General features: G+C 48.2%; 1 protein-coding gene across 1 annotated transcript in view; it reads right to left on the reverse strand.

The window, feature by feature from the left end:
* Kif3c (kinesin family member 3C) overlaps nt 1–19,745 on the reverse strand; it is a 38,716-nt gene extending 18,971 nt beyond the window's left edge. Inside the window, exon 1 of the mRNA XM_005079114.4 lies at nt 17,400–19,745. Coding sequence (XP_005079171.1) covers nt 17,400–18,950 — 1,551 coding nt within the window. The 5' untranslated portion in view covers nt 18,951–19,745. The remainder of the gene's footprint in view (nt 1–17,399) is intronic.
* Nucleotides 19,746–23,624: the final 3,879 nt, after the last annotated feature.

Below are 23,624 nucleotides of genomic sequence, written 5' to 3' on the forward strand. Positions count from 1 at the left end.
TGAGGGTGACTGTTAGGTGAACACATGGACTTTTTGTTGTTTGCTTTTTGTTACTTTTATTTTTTGTTTTGTTTTGTTTTTCTAGACAGGGTTTCTCTGTGTAGCTTTGAGCCTGTCCTGGAACTCACTTTGTAGACTGGGCTGGCCTTGAACTCACAGAGATCCACCTGCCTCTGCCTCCTGAGTGCTGGGATTAAAGGCGGGCACCACCACCACCTGGCTTGAACACACAGACTTTTGATATATAACATAATGGTTTACCCAGCTTCCATCTTCCTATATCTAGGACTTTATCCCGTCTGTACATTGTCAAACAGAATCTGAGCTGGTAGTCAAGCCTGGCATCTAAAGCATCCACCAAGACGGAGTCCCTCAAACCCCAGCCATCCTCCTGCAATCACCATGGCATGAGTCCCAGCCTGCTTCCTCTTAGGATTCCTTCTTGGACCAAAATTGCTTCAAGACCCCTCCTGCTGACTGGAAAAGATATCCTGAATGGTGACTAACTTCCCATTTCCACCCCATTCCATTCCATCTGTGCCCCTCTGCTCAGCTGGTTCTGCCCAAGCTGAGTGACAACTGAATCCGCATTATCATTTCCTTGATAAGTAAGTCTTGCACACTTACCCAAACCCTCAGTGTTTACCACGCCTGGCAGACAAGCCCAGCCTTGTGTTAGGAGAGGGGCTGGTTCTGGCGTGAAATCAGATGGGGTCCAGGTGCAAGGTCCTCGACCCCCCTCCTCCCCATCTTAGCCCGAGCTATTTTACTCCCACACTCTGAACCGGGTCACACACCAGCTCCTTGTTCTTGTCTTTTTTCTTTTCTGTCCCTTCTGAGGACAGCTGACTCATGTCTTCCTTTGCCTTAGAAATCCGTCCTTAGCCCTCATCTGTCGAAAGTGGAAGGACCAATTCAAGCTGGGTGTTGAGGGCAGAGGGCCCGTAATACGGGGTCCTGGTCCCAAGGAAAAGTTCCCTGGAGATCTCAGCTGCTCTGGTCAATGCTTCCTTTGTGATCTTTCTGAGCAAGAGTGTCGGTGGGTGGGGCCTGGGACAGGACTGTTTGCTGCTATGGGGAAGTTAAATATGTCCCAGTTCGAGTAAAAGGCCAACAAAAGGCCCTGGGGGTGGAGCAGATCTGGTTGGAAGCTCCAGGGTGCCATGGTCTGATTCCTGAGAGAGGGGAGCGGTGACCAAGTAGACCTTGGGAGCCATTGCCACAGACCTCCATGCTTTAGAGACAGGACATAGAGGCCCAGGAATGGAGCCATCCAAGTCTGGTGTCTCCTAAGGAAGGAATCTATGTGCATAACTCCTGTTAATGCACAGAACTCTGAACTCTTCAAGTCATTTCCCAATTTGATTAAGTCTTCGGCTTGGGGTATGAGAAGCAGGCCAGCAGCTGTACAACTAATAACAGTCAGGATCTCCACAGGACTATGTCAGCTTGTAGACACAAGGAATTCTCAGAGGTCACTTCTGGGAACAACCAGAATATAAAACTAGAGGTTGAACTAGACCCGGAGGCACACAGCTGTGATCCTAGTGTTTGGAAGGTTCAGGCAGGAAGACCATAGTTCAAGGCCAGTCTGTGCTGCATAGTGAGATTTCACTGGAAGGAAGGGAGGGGAGTAAGGAGAGAGGGAGGCTGGGGGATTTCCATCCATTGGTAGAGTGCTTGCCTAGCATACAAGAGGCCTTGAGTTTTATCCCCAGCATCGCATAAACCAGGCATGGTGACACATTACTATAGACATTCTGAGATAGACAGATAGATGATAGATGATAGATAGAGAGATGATAGATAGAGATAGATGATAGATAGATAGATAGATAGATAGATAGATAGATAGGTAGATAGATGATAGACAGATATCAACCGACCAGAGGAAATAGATAGGAGCCCCCAGTGCTGCTAGGGGTGAGATAGTCAGGTCTGACCAATCAATCAATCTGTGGGGAGGATACCATTAAGTGCGATTTTCCAAGAACAGAAAATCCAAGAATAGAAAAGGCAAACCAGCTTTGGCCTGTTACTGCCAGCTACTCTATGGCAGTCTGCAGAAGACTAGAGTCTCAGCGGCATCTTGCCCTATGTCTGCGGCTAGACTGGGTCTCTCTTAAAAACCTACGTGTATTTATTAGTGGGCAGGGAATGACAACTCGCATGTAAAGGAGTCAGTTTTCTTTGCCACCATGTGGGCCCTGGAGAATCAGGAGTGGCATTTCACCCACTAATCTATCTCACTGTCCCTGGGACCAGGTCTTTTTCAACTTAATCATCCTATACAATCATCACAAGAGCCCTATGAGCTGATATTAAGCTTGTGGTCTCCACTTGACACATAAGAAAACTAAGGCTCAGACTTATCCATGATTGTAGAGGCAGACAGAAGGATACTATCTGGACACTAACCTGACTCCAAGTGCAGTGCTCTTATCTCTGTTCCTTGGCTACCCACTGGCTTCAGGTCAGCAGTGTGTGGAAAGAAGCCACATTCGATATTTGTATCTTTGCTGACTCCAGAGCCATCAGGAAAGCTCGGGGCACCATTGAGTTCTCTCCAAGCCGTGATAGCTTTTGCCTGTGTGGAGCTCTTCTGGGGCCTCTGGAATGAGGGCTGGTTAGAGAGCTCTTATCCACATGCTCTGGAAGGTTCTCTATCATTAGAGTACTAGAGCAGTGGCTCTCAGCGTCCCTAACGCTGCGACCCTTTAATACAGTCCCTCATGTTATAGTGACCCCCAACCATAAAATGATTATAGTTGCTATCTCATAACTGTATTTTGCTACTGTTATGAATTGTAATGTAAATATCTATGTTTTCCAGTAGTCTTACGTGATCCCTGTGAAAGGGTCCTTCAACCCCTGAACAGCCAGTCCTGAAGAGGCTGAACCCTGGAATGCTCAAGGGGAGGGGTTCATTTCCAGGATCTGTACTAGGAAAATGAAGAGTGCTGGGCACACGAGTTTGTTTCCTCGTACGCTCTGCCACCTGTTACGACATCTGCGGTGTCAGACCTCTGTCCTTCAGAGGTTCTAACGGTAAAGTCGGAGCCAGAACACTCACTTTCTTGCAGGCTCTGGTTAAAGAAGAGCAATTGATTCCAGGACATGGTCCAAAAAACAAAACAGAGAAACCCTGTCTCGAAAAACCAAAAAGAAAAAAAAAAAAAAAAAGAAGAAGAAGAGCAATTGGAAACCAGGCAGTGGTGGCAAACACCTTTAACCTTTAATCCCAGCACTAGGGAAGCAGAGGCAGAGGCAGGAGAATCTCCGTGAGTTTGAGGCCAGCTTGGTCTACAGAGCTAGTTCCAGGACAGCTAGGGTTATTACACAGAGAAACCCTGTCTCAAATAAATAAATAAATAAATAAAAAAGAGAGCAGTTGGGCAACAGATTGAGAAGTGTTTCATAAATGACTATGTAGGAGTGTAGTCCATTTGGTAGCGCAATTGTCTAACAAAGCCTTCGAAGCACAAAATAAATAAATAAATAAAATCAAACATGATGAAACATTATGGTAACTCACTGACTGACTATGCCACTGGGATGCAATCTCACTGCAAAGGATCAAACCAAAAACCCAGCTCAACAGCCCTGCTTCCAATTCCTAATACAGATCGCCATTCCTACCGTCACAGACCTATTTCATCTTTTCAGGCTCCCTGATTGTAGGTCTTGAGGAGTCAGCAATAAGGGAAGAAGAAAGGAGAGATGAAGGGGAGGGAGTGAATAGATCTATTTTTAGATGAATAGTGCTATTTTCAGTGGTCCTCTGCCCTGGGGACAGAAACCAGGACATTACCTCTCAGTCTGTTCTGCGAATGGCTCAAAATGCAACGCAAATGACTGATGTTTCAAGTGCCAGGAATACTCAAATTAGCAAAAAGAGAAATTAGAGATTGGGAAAAACATCGGCCAGGGAGTGTATCGAGCTGGGTGTGCATGGAAGTGCTCCTTCCAGGAGAGAAGAGCACTAAGAAAGAGGTGGGCCTGTTGCCTTCAGTGGGCAGAGCACCAGCATCCTGGCTAATCTGCACCTCAATCTTTCTCCACTATTTTCCTCTCCAAAAAAAAAAAAAGTTATTCAGGGCATGGTAGTGTCTGCCTTTAATCTCAGCACTCAGGGGACAGAGGCAGATGAGTTTTTCTTTTTTCTTTTTTGGTTTTTTCGAGACAGGGTTTCTCTGTGGCTTTGGAGGCTGTCCTGGAACTCACTCGGTAGTCCAGGCTGGTCTCGAACTCACAGAGATCCGCCTGCCTCTGCCTCCCGAGTGCTGGGATTAAAGGTGTGCGACACCAACGCCCGGCTGGCAGATGAGTTTTTCAAGGTTGAGGCCAGCCTGATCCACAAAACAGTTCCAAGGCAGCCAGGGATAACATAGAAAGACCTTGTCTCAAAAAAAAAAAAACTATACTTATTTATCGTGTGTGTGTGTGTGTGTGCGTGTGTGTGTGTGCGTGTGCCTGTGTGCTTTTGGAGGACTTGGAGGACACCTTGTGGGAGTTGGTTCTCTCCTTCTACCCCATGGGACCTGGAGATAGAACTCAGGTCACACACTGGCTGGACCATCCCACTGCCTCCACTGTTTACCTCCTGTATTTGTAGCTTTCTAGAAGGTTCCCTCCAACACCTAGGACGCAAATCCAGGAGACAGAACACCAGCTCCTCAGGATGGAAGAAATCTAAGGATGTGCACTGACTGACTAACCTGCCTTTGACAGAGGATGTGCAGAGCTCAGAAGGGTGGGTCATTCCAGGTGACAGACACTCCAGGCTCCCAGCCCAGGCTCAGTCACACTCCTCTATCACTCTCTGCTCACCAGGCTGTCTGACCCTGACCCTGACTCTCTGTTGACAAGGCTCATCAGCAAGTGATGCACACTACTGATTAGACTGTTTCTTACATTCCTTAGGAGACAAAGAGATGTGTACAAGTCACAGGATTATCAGTAACTAAATCCATTGAATATTACTGCAACCCCTGATTTCTCTAAAGTATTTACTACTTTTAAGTGAATCATCCTACCAGGACACACACACTCACACACACACATAGACACACACTCACACACACACACATAGACACACACTCACACACACATAGACACACACTCACACACTCTCTCATACATAGACACACACACTCACACAGACACACACACTCTCTCACACACACTCACACAGACACACACTCTCACACACACACTCACACACACTTTCACACACGTAGACACACATAGACACACACACTCACAGAGATACACACACTCTCTGTCTCACACACACAGACACACTCACACAGACACACACAAACACTCTCTCTCACACAGACACACACACACACACACTTTTGGGGGGTGGTACTGGGTTTGAACCTTCATTCTTCCTAGGCAATCACTTTATTATAACTCAGCTGTAACCCTAGTCTTTTTCCCTTTTTATGTTGGGACAGTTTCACAAGTTGTCCAGGTTGACTTTGAACTCACTCTGTACCCGGGTGAGCTTTGAATTTTAGTTCTTTGTTTCAGTGTTTTCGTTTTTAATTGTTTGTGTGTGTGTGTGTAACCTGAAAGTCCATGCAAGAGCCTGAAGAGGCCAGAAGAGGGCACTGAACCCCTAGAACCGGAGTTTCAGATGGTTGTGAGCCGCCGTGTGGGTGCTGGGAACTGAGCAGAAGCGGTGAGCACTCTTAACCTCGAGCCATCTCTTGAGTAGCTGGGATTACAGCCTTTGTTATCAGGATGGGTTAACACTTTATTTTTATTTATTTATTTATTTATATTTTGGTTTTTCGAGACAGGGTTTCTCTGTGGCTTTGGAGGCTGTCCTGGAACTCGCTCTGTAGACCAGGCTGGCCTTGAACTCACAGAGATCCGCCTGCCTCTGCCTCCCGAGTGCTGGGATTAAAGGCGTGTGCCACCGGCTAACACTTTATTTTTAAAGATAGGGTCTCATGTAGCCCAACCTGGCCCCAAACTGCCTATGTAGCCATGGCTGCCCTTGAACTCCTGTTCCTACTGCATTTGCATTTCAAATACTGGGCTTACAGGTGTGAGCCACCATATCTGGCTCCCTTTCTTTCTGTGTGGAGTCTAAGCTGAGATATAAATTGTCTGCCCAGCACTGTAGTGAACATGGTCCTGCACTCAATGCCCAGCACGGCAAAACAAAGCAAACAAAAGCAATGAATAAGCTGAGTGTGGTGCCACACACCTATAGTCTCATTGTGGAAGAGGGAAGCAAGAGTATCACACGGTCCAGCCTGGGCTATACAGTGAGTTACAGGCCAACCTAGATTTTTTTCTTTTAAGACAGGGTTTCTCTGTGTAGCTTTGTAGACCAAGCTGGCCTCAAACTCACAGAGATCTGCCTGCCTCTCCCTCCCAAGTGCTGGGACTAAAGGCCTGCGTCACCACTGCTCATCTCAACCTAGATTATTTAGCAAGACCCTGTTTCAAATGAAATGTAAGGGCTACAGTTGCAGTTTAGTGATACAACATTTGTCTCATATGGACGAGACCTTAGGTTCAATCCCCACTATTGTCCCAAAAGAGAAAGACTAAATAACTTACTAAACAAAATATTGTCATTTCTGTTTTTTAAAAAAGGTAAAAAGTAGCAAGGCTTGGAGGTTGAGGTGGGAGGGCTCAAGATCAAGGCCAGCCTGGGCTACAGAGCAAGTTTTAGGACAGTTTTGGCAATGAGATTGGCTAAAATCTATTCTTTTTCTGTCATCCTTTTTTGTTTGTTTGCTTGTTTGTTTTTTGTGACAGGGTTTCTCTGTGAAACAGCCCTGGCTGTCCTGGAACTCACTCTGTAGACCAGGTTGGCCTCGAACTCACTAAGATCTGCTTGCTTCTAACTCCTAAGTGCTGGAATTAAGGGCATGAGCCACCATTGCCTGGCTATGTATAAAAACTATTTCCTTTTTTTTGAGACAAGGTTTCTCTGTGGCTTTGGAGGCTGTCCTGGAACTAGCTTTTGTAGACCAGGCTGGTCTTGAACTCACGGAGACCTGCCTGCCTCTGCCTCCTGAGTGCTGGGATCAAAGGCGTGCGCCACCCCCGCCTGGCTTAAAAACTATTTTTTTAAAGATCTGATTATATGAATTGGTGGTGATGAGTTGGTTACAAGTACAGGTTTGCATCATATGGAAGGACCGAGATGATTAAGCATCCCAGGAGACGGGAGCTCCCTCAGGGACCTGTTAGTGAGGGATCTGGCATTAACTTGACCAGATGTGCTGCAGTGTAGAGGGGAAGGTCACATACTATGGTGCCAGTTAGTCACAGCCTCATAATTCTGGAACTACTATGTCCGAGGCATGTGATAAGTTCAGTGTCCTTACTTGTCACATGGGAATTGGACCAGCACTGCTTCATGGTGCTGCTGTGAGACCGGAACAAAACAATGCATGTGAAGAATGTATCAGTGTTTGCACTAAGCACACAAGGAAAAAGGGCGGCTGCTTTATTACTGCTATTGCCGTCAGCATCTTCCTGTGAGCCAGATAAAGAAAGGAAAAGTGGCCGGGCGGTGGTGGCGCATGCCTTTAATCCCAGCACTCGGGAGGTAGAGGCAGGCAGATCTCTGTGAGTTCGAGGCCGGGCTGGACCGACAGCCTCCAAAATAATACAGAGAAACCCTGTCTCATAAAAACCAAAAAAAAAAAAAAAAAAAAAAAGAAAGGAAAAAGTAAGAATTTGCCCAGGGAGGACACATTGGTGGTGCATGCCTTTAGTCCCAGCACTTGGGAGACAGAGGCAGGAGGATCTCTGAGAGTTTGAGACCAACCTGGTCTACAAAGTGAATTCCAGGACAGCCAGAACTGTTACACAAAGAAACCCTGTCCTGAAAAAAAAAGATAGACAAATAAATAAATACATAAATAAATGGCTAGAGAGATGTCCCAGTGGTTAAGGGCATTGGCTGCTCTTCCAGAAGACCCAGGTTCAATTCCCAGCACCCACATGGCAACTCACAACTGTCTGTAACTCCAGTTCTAGGAGATCTGACACCCTCACACAAACATACATGCAGGCAAAAAAAAAAAAAAAAAAAAACCAATGCACATGAAATAAGTCTTAAAAAAAAAAAAGAGGGGCTGGAGAGATGACTCAGAGGTTAAGAGCACTGACTGCTCTTCCAGAGGTCTTGAGGTCAATTCCCAGCAACCACATGGTGGCTCACAACCATCTACAATTCAATCTGGTGCCCTCTTCTGGTGTGTAGACAGAACACTGTATATGTAATAAATAAATAAATCTTTAAAAAGAAAAAAGGAAAGAAGGTCAGGCGTTCGTGGTGCACGCCTTTGATCCCAGCACTCAGGAGGCAGAGGCAGGTGGATCTCTGTAAGTTCGAGGCCAGCCTGGTCTTCAGAGCCAGTGTCAGGATAGGCTCCAAAGTTACACAGCGAAACCCTGTCTCAAAAGAAAAAAACAAAAAGATAAGACAGAAAGAAAGGAAGGAAGGAAGGAAGGAAGGAAGGAAGGAAGGAAGGAAGGAAGGAAGGAAGGAAAGAAAAAGCACATCTGACAATTACCTAGTGCAACAGAAACAGCTCAAGCCAGGCCCTGTAGTTTTTGTTTGGAATATGTAGGAGCTCGTATTCTGAAGATGGAGGCAGGAGGATCAGGAGTTCAAAGCTAGCCTCAAATGCATAGTGAGTTCCAGGCTACCTAGGTTAGAAAACATGAGACCCTGTCTTAAACAAAGTCAGAAGTAAGCAGACACCATGGTGCATGTATATAACCCCCGTACTTTAGATGTGGGGGCAAAGGGATGGGAAGTTCAGGGTCATCCTCAGCCACAAACAGATACTCAACACCCAGCCTCAAAAGACCAAACAAACAAGTGAATGAATGAATGAAATCTGGCAAGAAAAAGACAACTGGACAGTATCTGTTTATTCTGACTGGCAGGCATTTACTGTCCAGACCTTTCTTGGGATATTAAAAGTTCCAGGAGCTGGAGAGATGGCTCAGAGGTTAAGGCCACTGACTGGTCTTCCAGAGGACCCAGGTTCAATTCCCAGCTTACAACTGTCTGTAACTCCAGTTCCAAGGAATCCAATACCCTTACATACATGCAGGCAAAAACACCAATGCACATAAAATTAAAAAAGGTAGAAGTAAATAATTTTAAAACATTGCAGGAGTTTAGAGATAGAGCATAGTTTAGCATGTGTGAGGACTTGGCTTCATTTTCCAGCATCAAAAGGTGAATAATAATAGTGGGGTATGGTGGCACCCGTCTTTAATCCCAGCACTCAGGAGGCAGAGGCAGGCGGATCTCTATGAGTTCCAGGGTAGCCAAGGCTACACAGAAAAACCCTGTCTAGAAAAACAAACAAACAAACAAACAAAAGGTGAATAAATAAGCAAAAATTTTAGATCCAAACCATAAGTGCAAGTGTCGTACAAGCCTTGAGGGTGGAGGTTGGTCTTTTCCACCCACACAGCAGTTTACTAAGGAGAGACAGGCCATTCTCCTGTCCACACACACTTGGCACGCGGCTCTGCAGCTACAAACGAATTGCCCCAGGGAGGACACAATGGCTGGCAGGGCAGAGTCAAGAGCAAAGTGCTCTTCTTGATCTGAATTCCAGCCCTTTGCTCTGGGTCCTCAGAACACAATGAGAACATTATCACAGCCACTTCATCTAATTCCATGTTTCTGGGGCTGGAAGGCCCAAAGGCATCGATGCTAGTAGCACACCCTCCAGCCAGCACAGAGCTGAGAAACCTGAACTAACCAAAGGGCCTCCAGAGCTTCATCAGAGCCTGAAGCCCAAATTGCAGATGGAAATGAATTAACCTTGCATATATTTCCCACTGGTCAAGTCATTTTTAAAATTAAAAAAATTTTTTAATTATTGTCAGCCATTTAAAGGTACACACCTTTAAATCCATCACTGGGATATAAAGGCAGGAAGATCAGTTATTCAAGGCCAGTCTGAAAAAAATAACAAAACAAACAAACCAGACAGGGACTATGGATGTAGCTGAATTCGTAGAGTGCTTATGCAGCATTAATTAAGTCCTGGGTCCAATCCCCAGCACCAGATAAATTGGGTATGAAAGTGCAAGTCTGAGAGCCCAGTGCTAAGTAGAGGCAGGAGGATCAGAAATTCATGGTCATCCTTGACTTCAGAGCAAGCTCCCTGAGAGTCTGGGCTATTTATGACCCATTCTCAAAAAATATCCTCTTTTTCACATCTTTAGATCAAACTCAGGACCTGGGACAAGACCGGCAAAGCTCTGCCACTGAACCACATGCCCTCATGTTCTGATGAAGGGTCATAGGCAGTGTCCTGCCTCTACCTCCCAAGTGCTGGCTTCCCACTGGTCAGACTTTTACATTACAGAATGCTCTGGACAAGCTGGGTGGTGACGGTGCATGCCCTGACCCCCAGTACTCAGGAGGCAGAGGCAGGAGGGCCTCTGAGTTCAAGACTAGCCTGGCCTACAGAGTGAGTTCCAGGACAGAGCACACAGCTCTGTCAACTAAGCCTGTAATCCTCCAGTGTCTGCATGGGCCTGATGTCCTTGAGAACACGTGTTTGAAACCGGATCAGCTTTGGGAAAGAAGACACTCTCCAGGTTATTAGGGGAGTTTCTGGGGTGGTGTCCAGTCCTGTTTGGACGGTGACAAATTCAGCAACTATTCTACCATTGGGCTCCATTTCCAGATAGAGCTTATTTCTGTATCAAGGAGCAATTAACACATAATAGTGGTGCATATGTTTGACATTCAGATCAATTTAGTTTGGGGACTAGTACTCACCCATAAGACCATCACCACTAAGGCCACCCAGTAAGTTGCTTGTTTTATAAGGGGGTGGGGCTCACATAGCACAGGCTGGCTAGCAACTTGCTATGTAGCATAGGATGACCTTGAACACTTGATCTTCCTGCTTCTACCTCTTGAGTGCTAGGATTACAGGCTTGTGCTGCCAAGGCTGGTAGTGCAGGGGATTGTATCCCTGGTTTCAGGCATGCTAAGTAAGTACTCTATCAACTAAGCTAAATCTGAAACCCACACTCACTATTTTGTTTTGTTTTGTTTTGTTTTTTGAGACAGTGTTTCACTGTGTAGTCCTAGAACTCACTCTGATGACCAGGCTGACCTGGAACTCATAGAGATCCACTAGTCTCTGCTTCCAGAGTGCTAGGATTAAAGGGATACTCTGCCACCGCCCGGCCACCAAACTGATACTTAAGACACGTGGATTCTGTCAAGCGGTTCTTGAAAGCAGGCATAGTGATTCACGATTACATTTCCAGAATTCAGGACATCGAAACAAGACGCTTGGAAGTTGGAGGCTAGCCTGAGCGACATAGCAAGGGTATTACTAATACAAGCGTACTAGCAATAGTAGTTTGGGGGGTGGAGAGATGGTGCAGCAGAGGACCCAGATTTGAGTGCCAGCACCCATATGGTGGCTCACAACTCTCCATAAATCCAGTTCCAGAGGATTCAACAGCTTCTGGCCTCCAGTGCACTGAAAGCCTGTGGTACACAGCCATACACACACAAAATAGTAAAATTAAATTAAATTAAAAAAAAGCAGGGGGTGGGGAGATGGCTCAGTGATTGAGAGCCTGCTCATCCAGAGGACCAGAGTTCAATTCCCAGCAACCACATGGAAGTTCACAGCTGTCTGTTTTCAGGGGATCTGACACTTTCACAGAAACACATGCAGGCAAAACATGAATGCACATGAAAAAAAACAAAAACAAAAACAAAAAAACGCAATAATAGTTTTGCTGGGCATGGTGGTGCACAATTTTATTTCCAGGACTTGAGAGATACAGGCAGGCTGATCTCTTTGAGCTCAAGGCCAATCTGCTCTACTTATCAAGTTCCTGATCAGTCAGCACCACACAGCAGAACCTCTCAAAAACAAACAAGATAATAATAATTTTAAAAAGTTATTTGTAGCCAGGCGTTGGTGGCGCACACCTTTAATCCCAGCATTAGGAAAGCAGAGGCAGGTGGATCTCTGTGAATTTGAGGCCAGCCTGGTCTACAGAGCGAGTTCCAAGACAACCTCCAAAACTTCAGAGAAACCCTGTCTCGAAAAAAAAAGTTACTTGTATTATGTGAGGGATATTGCTCAGTGGCAGACTGCTTTCCTTGCATAAACAAGGAAGGTGCTAGGTTCAATTTACAGTTCAGGAAAAAAAAATCTAACTAAAAATAAAATAGGTTTAGAATGTAGCTCAGCAGTTTAATGATTGCCTAGTATCTCCAAAGCCCTGGGCTCAATCAACAAAGAAGTAAGCTAAAATGGGAGCAATGACAATACATTTCCTGGGAGGAGCCTATTTGCATATTTGCATATAGTTAGCATAAAGCAGATCTTAATAAACCTCATTATTATTGCTGAGAGTGTTAATGCTTTGGTTGAAACTTCCTGTCTGCTAACCAGATATGTGAATAAGGCTCATTCTCCCACATAGGAGGCAGAAGAGGAACCCGCAAAGGGGACAATGAATATTCAGTTAGATTTGTCCTCCGTGTGGTGATCTCATCCCTCTGGCTTTGGTGGCTGTTTCTGAGGGTTTCTTTTCTGAACCCACCACAGACAGAGAGAGCTGGGCTCCAGCCAGAGTCCCTGCTCCTCACTCTGTAGACCTGCTTCCTGCAGAATCACCTCAATGTTACAGATGCCTCTCTTCCATTTCAGCCTGGGTTTTGTGTCCTGTCTACCTCAAACAGCTTCCTTTCAAAGTTTGTGAAATCAATACCAACCTCTCAAAAAAAAAAGTTAGCTTTAAAATAAAGCAATCACAGCCGGGCGTTGGTGGCGCACGCCTTTAATCCCAGCACTCGGGAGGCAGAGGCAGGCGGATCTCTGTGAGTTCGAGACCAGCCTGGTCTACCGAGCGAGTTCCAGGACAGCCTCCAAAGCCACAGAGAAACCCTGTCTCGAAAAAAACCAAAAAATAAATAAATAAAGCAATCACTTGCAAATTTTCTTGCACGGTTAAATTTGACCGGAGCGGGCTTCCTCTACACGTACTCACCAGTGTATGTGGGGTTACAGAGAGCTGAGCCTTTGCACTGTGAGTCTGTAATATTATTTATTCCTCCTACTTCATGGGATGAGATTGCTGTCAAGTCCCCTGGCCCCTGGAGATATGACCTAAGTATGTGGCTTGCTAATGATTAATGGTACACAGGGCGCCGGTCACATCACAAACTCACGCCATCTGTACTCTCAACGTTCTGAGGCCCAAAGTAAATGTGGTAAAAGTCAAAGGAGAGATTTTTTTTTAAAGAGAGAGATTCAGAGAAGACAGGAATGGCATCTGCGCACATCCAGAGAACAAAGAGAATCAGGAGCCTTGAGGGTGGCAGGCAGGGAAAGCAGACAACACAGACTGGAAGAAGATGAGTCAGACACCGAATGAGGGCACTGGGTCGACGCAGCTGCACTGAGCTGGCCGGGGTGGGGTGGCAGGAACTGAAGCAGAGGAATGGCAGGGGGCAGAGAGGGAGAAGTGCAGAAGACGGCTAACTCAGAAAGTGGGGAAGAGTTAGCTGCAGATGGAGACAGGAAAGCTCCCAGGCTCTTAAGGTGACAATGCACACAGGAAAGCAGGGTAAGGAAAGAGTTAAACTAACAACAAAGATGTCAGTCTTGGACCCCTGCTTGGCAGACACAAGGCACCCTGTGGCTGCTAATGCCCTCCATTCATTTCAATGTTTTCAACCTATTTCAAATGCCCCCATGCAATAATGATCTCATTTCATCGTCAGTGCAACCCTGGGAAAGAGGTGGGTCTGGATGTTATAACTATCCTATGGCTCCCTAAGGAGCTGTCAAAATGTTTCCAACAACCCTGCCTGCTGAACCTGGCTATCCCCTAGGGGCAGCACAGGAAGGTTGGGTCCTCTGCCTGGGTTCCATTCTGGCCTTGGTCCCTGCTGATTATCCTGGGCAGGATGTTTCAGAAATCACAGCATATGTATTCATTCCTCTCCTGGAACTTCCCAGGCTGCTCAGTTTACATCTGATAACCAGTGCCTAATGGCCACCTCACCCACTCCTCCGGGATCTATGTCAAGCTTCTGTTTCTCATTAACTGACAGGGACCCAAGACTCAGAGAAGAAAAAGCCTTTGCCCAGCGTTGAACAGGGAGCAAGCATGGAGAAATCTTGGGTGACATGAAAAGAACACAGAGCTGGGGACATCAGAAGACCTGAATTCTGGTACTGGGTCTGCCACTTAACCAGATTCATAGACCAGCCAACATCTCCCCAGCCTGGGTTTGCGGAGCTGCCAAATAGAAACAGTGTCCATGACTATGGATAGTTGAAGGAGTAAGATCATACTGTTATAGTGTTACATAAAACCAAATTGCCTGAGCAGGGGTAACGGTCTCGTGGTTAAGAGTGCTTACTGCTCATCTAGAGTGCTCAGGTTCGGTTCTCAGTACCCACACGATGCCTCACAACTTCCTGCATCCCAAGTTCCAGGGGATCCAATGCTCTCTTTTGATATGGTGCACATCACTCAGGCACACATGTACACGTAATAAATATCCCTTTAAAAATTACCTTTGCCGGGCGGTGGTGGCGCACGCCTTTAATCCCAGCACTCTGGAGGCAGAGACAGGCAGATCTCTGTGAGTTCGAGGCCGGGCTGGACCGACAGCCTCCAAAACAATACAGAGAAACCCTGTCTCATAAAAAACAAAAAACAAAAAAAAATTACTTTCATATATTTAATGGTTACTCAAGGAGGAAGACACCCTCCTCCCATACAGTGGTCTAGATACTGGTAAGGTGCCCATGGTCTTGTAAGCAACCTTCATGAAACTCACTGGGACAGACACAGACAGACAGACAGACAGACAGACAGACAGACACACACACACACACACACACACACACACACACACATACACACATGAAAAGCAGAAGAGGTATTGATTAGAAAGAGTAAGGGGATCACTGGAAGTAGGAGGGGAACAAGAGAGGGTGTAAGGGGTGAAAATAATCAAAATACATTGTACACATGTATAAAAGTGTCCTAATGAAAAATTGTATATAACGAATATATACTAATAAGGAAAGAGAAAAGCCAAATTATTTCACCAGGAATGCAAACAACAATGGAAAGAGGCTAGACTGAGCATGAACAGGCTGGGCTCTGCTCAGGCCACCTGTGTGACCCTGAAGCAGTCATACACTGTTATCCCAAGGCCCCTGCCAACAATAAGATTATAACGTTGCATTGGGTTCCTAGGACAGGAATTCCAGTTCTGGCCACCCAGGTCTTTGAATTGATCAGTCCATCGACTGAGCCGCTTGTGTGTTTATTTTCAAAACAGGTTCTCATCATGTTGCCCAGATTGGCCTCGACTCCTGGGCTTGAACTATTCTGCCTCAGTCTTACAAGACATTGGGACTCCAGCTGCCTGCCACTATGCACAACTCCACCCTGATTTCCTGACTATCCCATTACCTGTGTTCTTACACTGCCTTAGACACAAAAATCTTATGGAAAGATACCAGTCAGTTCCCAACAAGAACATTTGAAATACCCATCTTCACTTTCTCCCCACTTAGCAGGGTAAGGGATACCTTGGAAGAGAAATCAATGACTGATGGGCCAGATAGAATTTTCCACTCAATAACACCACCCTGCATGTTAGATTCTCTCCCTGATAGACAAGGCTGGACTAGCAGCCTTGCCTTTAATAGCCTGCATCTCCCAGGTACCAGACCCTGATCCTTCCCTTGAGGAAGCAGCTCAGTATAGCCCTGGTTGAGCTTCTCCAGGAGTGAATTAAATATTAAACACGCAAGGCCACAGCCCCTGGTGCAGCAGCATATCCTAGTACACAGACAATGCACACAGCTCAGTCGTCACCCTTCCACTGGCTGTGGGCTGGGCCTCCTCATTCCTAGCCCACACTCCTAAGAAGAAATAAGAAACGAGTGTTTGATCTTCCAAGCAAGTTCATGATTCTCCATATTTTTCCTCCAACCCCAGTGTTGACGGCTCCAGGGATCCGGAAATGCCTGGAACACTGGGTTGTGACATCTACAGCACAGAAATTTAACAAGCAGCTGGGGATGCAGTGCAGTTGGTAGATGTTTATCTAGCATGCACTAAACTCTGGGGTTGATCTCCGACTGTGCACAAAACCATGCACGGTGATGGGACTTGCTTGTAATCCCAGCAATCAGGAGATGGAGGCAGGAAGATAATTAGTTCAAGGTCACCCTCAGATACACAGTTCTAGGCCAGCCTAGACTACATGAGATTCTATTTACAAAGAAGAAGAAAAAAGGAGTAGGAAGAAATTTAACAGGTCAGAGGTTCTCTCGGAAGTGGTCAGCTCAGGAAGGATGTTGAAGCCCTGACAATTCTCAGGACAATGGGGGAATTGGACATGACTGACACGAGGGCTGAACAAATGCTATGTTCTTTTTTCTCAGATTAATATGGGCCGTAGAATTATCAGATTGGAAGAAACTCAGTGATCCCCCAGGCTAGTATCCTACTTTATACAAAGGGAAATGGAGATAAGAAGAAAAGAGAAAAGCACAGCCAGTCACTCAATGAGCTGTTGCCTAAGAGGCGTAGACCCTCAGTCTCTGGGACAGAGCCCAGTTCTGTCTCCATCCTACTTCCTACACGGCACTCTGAGTCTCCTTCCTAACGTCACCAGGGGCAGGCCTGGCACTGTGTCATCCAATGGGTCATTTCCATAGGAAGCAGGGTTCTCTCACCCTCATGGTCTGGCCTTGCTACTGAAAACTAAAGGTATGCAGCTCAGCTCTGCAGCTCCAAAGAAGGGAACCTCGGCCCTGCCACTGTCGGAGCCTGAGCCTTAATTCCTCATCCCTAAGATGGGGATTAGAAGCCACTGCGTTAAAGGCTCCTGTGAAGATGAGACAAGGTGAGGCGAAACTTGGGTATTTTGTAAACTGTGACGTGCTATCTGAACACCAGCTACTATTAATATGATGTGAGGTCTGAAGACAACTGGGGGGGAGGGGGAACGAGTATCAGGGGAGGAGGCTATAAGGAATGGGAAGCCACACTCACAGGAGGGGAGTCTTGCATGGGATTCTCGTAGACCTGACCAATCCTGGGGCCATTTGGAGAGATGGGCAGCAGCAGGTCAGACCATCTCAAGTCCACTGGTTCAAGACCCTGCCCACTCTGCTTGGTGTGTGTGCATGCATGTAAGTGTGCTTGCCTACCTACTATCACCGTGCTTTGCTTGGCTGCCCTGGGACAGTTATCAGTGGTCCTAAGATGGGGTACCCCACTTCAGGCCAACACACAGACCGTCAAAGGAAAGAAAATCTACCCATCAAAAATCCTCGTGGGGACCTCTCATCCTCTGGGGTCCTTACCTTGTACTTGGCTGCAAGCAACTCTGTGGCCTGCTGCTCCCTCCGCAGATCCTCCAGCATCTTCTCCTTCTCTTCTAGAAGCTTCTGTTTCTCCTCACTCACGAGGCTGCGGTCGTCCTGGATGGCGGCCTTCTCCTCCTCCAGCCGCTCCTTCTGTTCCTGCAGGTAATTCTCCATGTTCTTCTCCAACCCGGACTCCAGAACGGGCTGGGGTGGGTGGCGATTGTTGTTGTTGGCATCTTCTTCTTCGGCCACCCAGGCCTCAATCACTGGCCCCTCCGGGTAACCCGCTGGGGCGGACACAGCCTTCTTTCTGCGGCTGCTCTTCCTCCGAGGTCGCTTACCCAGCATCCCCTTCTTCTCCAGCTGGGCCTTCAAGCGGGCGATCTCTTCCTGGAATTCCCTCAGCAGCGTGTCCTTGGGGTCCTCATTCACCCGGGGTTTGTTCTTGATGTTCTTGGCTCGGTTTGCGAAGCGCAGGGTGGAGAGGCTCTCGTCGTAGCTGTGAGAAGCTGGACCCAGTGTGGCCACCATGATGGTCTTGGCGTTGCCCCCCAGTGAGTCCTGGAGCAGCCGGGTCAGTTTGGAGTCCCGGTAGGGGATGTGGGTGCTCCTGTTGCCGGCCAGAGCAGCAATCACATTGCCCAGAGCAGACAGAGACAGATTGATCTTAGAGGCTTCCTTAGGCCTCTCTCCGCTGCTGCCTCCACCACTACCACCGCCACCTCCGCCGCCACCACCAGCTGCCGGCTGTGCGGCTGGCCCTCCAGTTGTGGTAGGACCTGCCTTGTTCTGCCTCTCACTGCCAGCCAGGTCTACCAGGTTAAGCTTGCCTACTCGGATATGGTCTTGGCCATCGGACCCACGCTCACTGCACTCCACCGTGATGACAAATATGGCATGGGACCTGGAGCTGACCTCATTCATGTGGGTGCTGCCCACGGCCCGAGTCTGGTTCCCCAGGTTCATCACGTGCTCAATCTCCTTGACATTCTTGGTGACAAATGAGGAGAGGTCCTTGATATAGACCCCTGTCTCGGGATTCTCCTTCAACTCTAGCCTCTTGCCTGGCTCTTTGGATAGCAGGTCTCGGATCTCCTCCTGGTAGATCTCCAAGTAGGAGGCACGAACCAGGTACTGCTGGTTCTGGGAGCGGGAGATGTGGGTGAAGATGTGCTCAAAAGCATTGGGGATAACCCCGCGGAGCTCTGGCTCCACCCAGGTCCCCTGCATAGTGTAGGTCTTGCCGGTGCCCGTCTGGCCATAGGCAAACACGGTGCCATTGAAACCCTGAAGCACTGAGTCTATCAGGGGCCTCACGGTTTCATCATACAGATCGGCCTGCTTGGAGCTAGCATCATACACAGCATCAAAGGTGAAGGTCTTGGGCAGTTCCCCGGGTGCCGCGCGGGGGTTTCGCAGAGTCACCTGGCCCAGTTTCACGTCCATGGTCAGAATCTGCTCATGGCCTGCTGCCTCCTCCTTCCTACTGAGGGGGCGGCACCGGGCCACCACCTTCAGGGCCTCGCTGGCCTTGGTCTTACTGGCCATCTTGCGGCTCTGTCCTTCCAGATGGGCCGCTCTGAAGCCTGGGAGGTCCTCCTGTCCTGCTCCTAGGTCCGGATCAGCCAGGCTGGCCCAGCCCCCAGACACCGCTCTTCAATCCGCATGCAGCCTCCCAGGGTGCGGATGCAGGGAGTTGGCCCAGAGGCTGCTGCAGTCCAGGCCTCCACAGCTCTCCACGGCTTTCAGTGCACGGACTGGAGAGGTAGAATTAGGCAGAATCCCCAGGCAACCGCGCCAGCAGCTCCTGCCGAAGGGCAGTGCCTGGAACCCGCCCCATACTGGGGCAAGAGGGAGCGCTACGGTAAACAGCTTCGGCAACAATGAGATAAAGGAAGAGGAAAATGTGATGGGGGTGGGCGGCAGAGCTGTCTTTTCCTCCTCCTTTTTCTTTTCCCCTAGGGAGCCATGGCGGGGGATGCGGGACCTGGGCGGTCAGGGAATCCCGGTCCCCCCGAGGGCAGAGGCTCACCTGGAGTCCTCCCCTCCGGCTGGAGGATCATTCATTGCAGACACAGCTGGCTGCTGCTGCCTCTCCTGCGCCTTCCCCGCCGCCGCCACCACCGGAGAATGGGAGAAAAACAGAAGGGGTTGGGGCGGAGCAGCGGCGGCGAGACTGATGTTGCTGCGGCCGCTGCGCTGCGGCCGGGGCTAGGTCTCCCGGCTGGGGTGGGGCAAGGGGCGGGGCCGCGGGGCGGGGAACAAGAGCCTGGCGCGGCCCTTGCGCGAGGGACAGCGGTGCATCGCCACCCGCACCCCGCCGACCCCCTCAGGGATGACAGGCTCGGGTGCCCACCCAGGTCCCGCGCCCACCAGTCGGATGCGGCGCAGCCACCGCCCGTCGTCACCCCACCGAACCCGAGCATGCTGGGAGATGTAGTCCCTCCTTTGTTAACTGGGTTCTGTCAGGTTGCTAATGCTTTCTCCAGTCCTCAAGTCTGGGAGCCCCTCCTCCAGCATGCAAACCCCCCTCCCCGAGTGTGTCTGCTGAGGCTGCACCACCCACGCGTGTTCTCTCTGCAACTGCCGTTCCCGATTTCGCACTGCTCCTTCCATTTTGCTTTCAGATGGGGACATGTCACAGTCCCCCACTCTTCAGGGTGTCCCCAGGCCTCCTGGAGCTTAACTCCTAAACATGGTTTACTCCCTATCCTGGTTTACTCTGCCTGGCCTTCCCTTTAACACTCTGCTTCGGAAGCACAGTGATTCCATGCCTCGTGCCTGCACCGGGCTCTAACTCCAACCACTTCTCCATAATCTTCCACATCCCATGAAGGCTTCTCCATCTTCTGACCTACGACCTTACCTCCAGTACTCTGATCAGTGTGTACTCATGATGACAATGCCGTCACACTTTTCTAGCTCCCGCTGAGCCCCAGGACTACTCTATGACCCTCTCGTAAAGGGGTCATATACTGTGATAGGGCTCATTCCGCCATGTTGTGCGCTGGTTAATTTTTGTCAACACCAACTAGAGACTCCTGAAAAGAGGGAAGCTCAGCTGAGGAATTGCCTCCATCAGGTTGGGCTGTGGGGGCATATTCTGAATTGCTAATTGATGGAGGAGGGGCCAGTCCACTGTGGGAGGTGTCACCCCGGCAGGTAGTCCTGGAGTATATGAGAAAGGTACAGCAGGTAGTGTTCCTCCACCATTACTACTTCAAGCTCCTGCCTTGAAGTCCTACCTTGATGATGGACTGGAACCTGTAAGCCAGACAAACCCTCTCCTCTCCAAGTTGCTCTTGGCAGTGTTTTATCACAGCAACAGAGAAGCAAATTAAATCAGAAGGCTTCTTTAACTGGTTTCTTTCCATAGCAGAAAGGCTGGAATTTGCATAAGATAAAAAAGCTTGGGCCTAGCGTCCTAGTTCCTGTGTGATGGTACATGTACATGTTTGTGGGGGCGTGTACACATGTGTATATGGGTGCAGGTCCATGTAGTGCCTCTCCAGGCCAGAGAGTAACCTCATTAAAAAAAAGTAGGGGCCTGGTGGTTAACAGCACCAGCTGCTCTTTCAGAGGTCCCAGGTTCAATTCCCAGCACCCACTTGGCAGCTCGCAACACCCTGTGATCTGGCACTCTTGCACAAACATACATGCAGGCAAAAATGTCAATGCACATAAAAATTAATTTAAAAATTAGCCAGTCGTGGTGATGGATGTCTTTAATTCCAGCATTCAGGGGGCATAAACAGGTAGATGTCTGAGTTCAAGGCCAGCCTGGTCCACAAAGCAAGCTCCAGGACAGCCAGGGCTATGCAGAGAAACACTGTTGTTTTTTGGCTTGTTTTTAAATTTTATTTTATGTGTTTTGCCTGTGTATGTGTATGTTTGTATTTCCAGTGTGTTCCTGGTGCCACAAAGGTCAGAAGTGGGTGTTGGATCCCCTGGAGTTAGAGTTGTAGATAGTTGTGAGCTGCCATGTGGGAAATGGGAACAGAACCCATGTCCCCTGAAAAAGCAACAAATATTTTCGTCGCTGAGCCATCTCTTCAGAAGACCCAGGACTTCCTGTTTTGGAACCCACTGATTGGGTAGACTGTCTGGCCAGTAAGCTCTAAGGATTGACCTCCCCAGTGCAGGGGCTCCTGGGGATCACAGTTCAGTTCCTTGTGCCTGAGCGACACACACTTCCTTCCAGCTGCATTACCTTCCCAGACCACAGAGTTCCGGTTCCGATCTCCACCCAGCAAACTACTCTACTCCAACCTTCTCTTCCTCCTGTGCTTACAAATGGATTCAGGGACTAGAGAGATGGCTTGGCAGTTAAGGATATCGCTGCTTTTGCAGAAGACCTGGGTTTGGTCCCCAGGTGGTTTGATGCGGTGACTCACAACCATCCATGCCTCCAGCATCCTTCCTTCTACCGGTACCAGGAATACATGTCGTACACACACATATATTCAGACTAACACACAAACACATAAAATAGTGCAGGCAAACACTCAAATACATAAAATTAGCCAACGGTCCTGGAGCACACCTTTAATCCCAGCACTCTCGAGGCAGAGGCAGGTGGATCTCTGTGAGCTCGAGGCCAGCCTGGTCTACAAGAGCTAGTTCCAGGACAGCCTCCAAAGCCACAGAAAAACCCTGTCTCGAAAAGCAAAAAAAACAAAAAAACAAAAAAACAAAAAACAAAAAAAAACAAACAAAAGAAAGAAAAGAAAACACAAAACAAAAAGTTACATAAAATAAGAATAATTATTTAAAAAATGGATTTGATATGTGATGCTTATTTTATTCACAAGTCTTTTAAAATAAAGTTTATAAAAATTAAAAGAAAAAGGAGATAAAGCTAGGCATGGTGTCATCCACACTCAGAAGATGGAAACAGGAAGATGGAGAGTTTAAAGTTGTCTTCAGCTACAGAGCAAGTTCAAGGTCAACCTGGGCAGCAAGAGACACCCCCCCATCTCAAAACAAACAACAAAGCTTGGCTCTTTGTGTCATCGGTATCCCCAAATTCCTAGAATTTGAATGTCAGCTAGGTCAGCAGCTTGAGGCTTAGCTGGTAGCTTGCCCACTTCTGAAGTTCCCTGGCCTTCCTCCCCACTCTGCTGGCCCAGCTGCAATGAGGAACTTGGCCTTTGCAGCAATTACTGGTGAAGTCTTGGCTGTGTAAACTTTTACCTTCCTTGGCTCTGACAACCTGACTTCTGGATACTGTTTGATTCCTGAACTATTTCCCTGTGCTTGGCTTGGCTTCTGCACATCCCTCTCTGCTTTGGCTAACTCATCCGCCACTCCTGGGTACCCTGCTCCTTCCATGTTGTCACCACTGGCCCAGGTCCTTCTTGTATGGGAGCTGAGGGTGAAAAGTAACCATTGCTTCCAAGATGCAAGTCCCTCTAAATGACTGAAGTCCTCTGAACAGCTATTTTCACAGAAGGGTAGGAGTGTTTACCTTTCCTCGCAGGATTTACACAAAGATTAAGTCAAATGATATATGCCTGCTCTCTTAGGCCATAAAAGGATACAAGGAAGAGGGACACAGCCTGGGGATCCGGCTTTGTCAGTAGACAGCTTGCCTAGCAGACATGAAAACCTAGGTTTGACCCTCAGCCTCTGAAAATCTGAAGCCTATAACCCCAATACTGGGGAAATTGAGACAGGAGGCTCAGAAGCTCAAGGTGGTCTTGGCTATAAAGTGAGTTTGAGGTCAGCCCTGGCTACAAGAGACCCTGTCTAAATAAGTTCCTTCCTCGCCCCTCCTCCACACTCAAAGCAGTTTGCATTTTGTGTTTTCCTTTCAGATTTGTCTCCACCATTCTTCCCTGCCCTGTTCTCCAGCTGCTCTGACTTGCTTAAGGTCCCCCCAGACCCCCCACTGTTTCTGTGTGTGTCCCGGTGCTCGTGGCTCAAGATGCCCTTTTTCCTTTATTCCCGTCTTCATGGCCTCGTTTTCTACTATTCAACCTCATATGACTCCTGCTCACACCATTCAGAGACCCTTCTCTAACCAACCCTACTTTCTCTGTCAATAAGCTGCTCTGAGATGCCCTGAAAAACACATCCGGAGTCAGGCAGTGGAAGTGCACACTTTTAATCCCAGCACTCTGGAGGCAGAGGCAGGCAGGCAGATCTCTGTGAGTTCCAGGCCATCCGGGTCTACAGAGTGAGTTCCGGGACAGCCAGCGCTACACAGAGAAACCCTGTCTC

Source organism: Mesocricetus auratus, unplaced genomic scaffold (assembly GCF_017639785.1).
Source record: "Mesocricetus auratus isolate SY011 unplaced genomic scaffold, BCM_Maur_2.0 Super-Scaffold_100024, whole genome shotgun sequence".
NCBI classification, from domain to species: domain Eukaryota; kingdom Metazoa; phylum Chordata; class Mammalia; order Rodentia; family Cricetidae; genus Mesocricetus; species Mesocricetus auratus.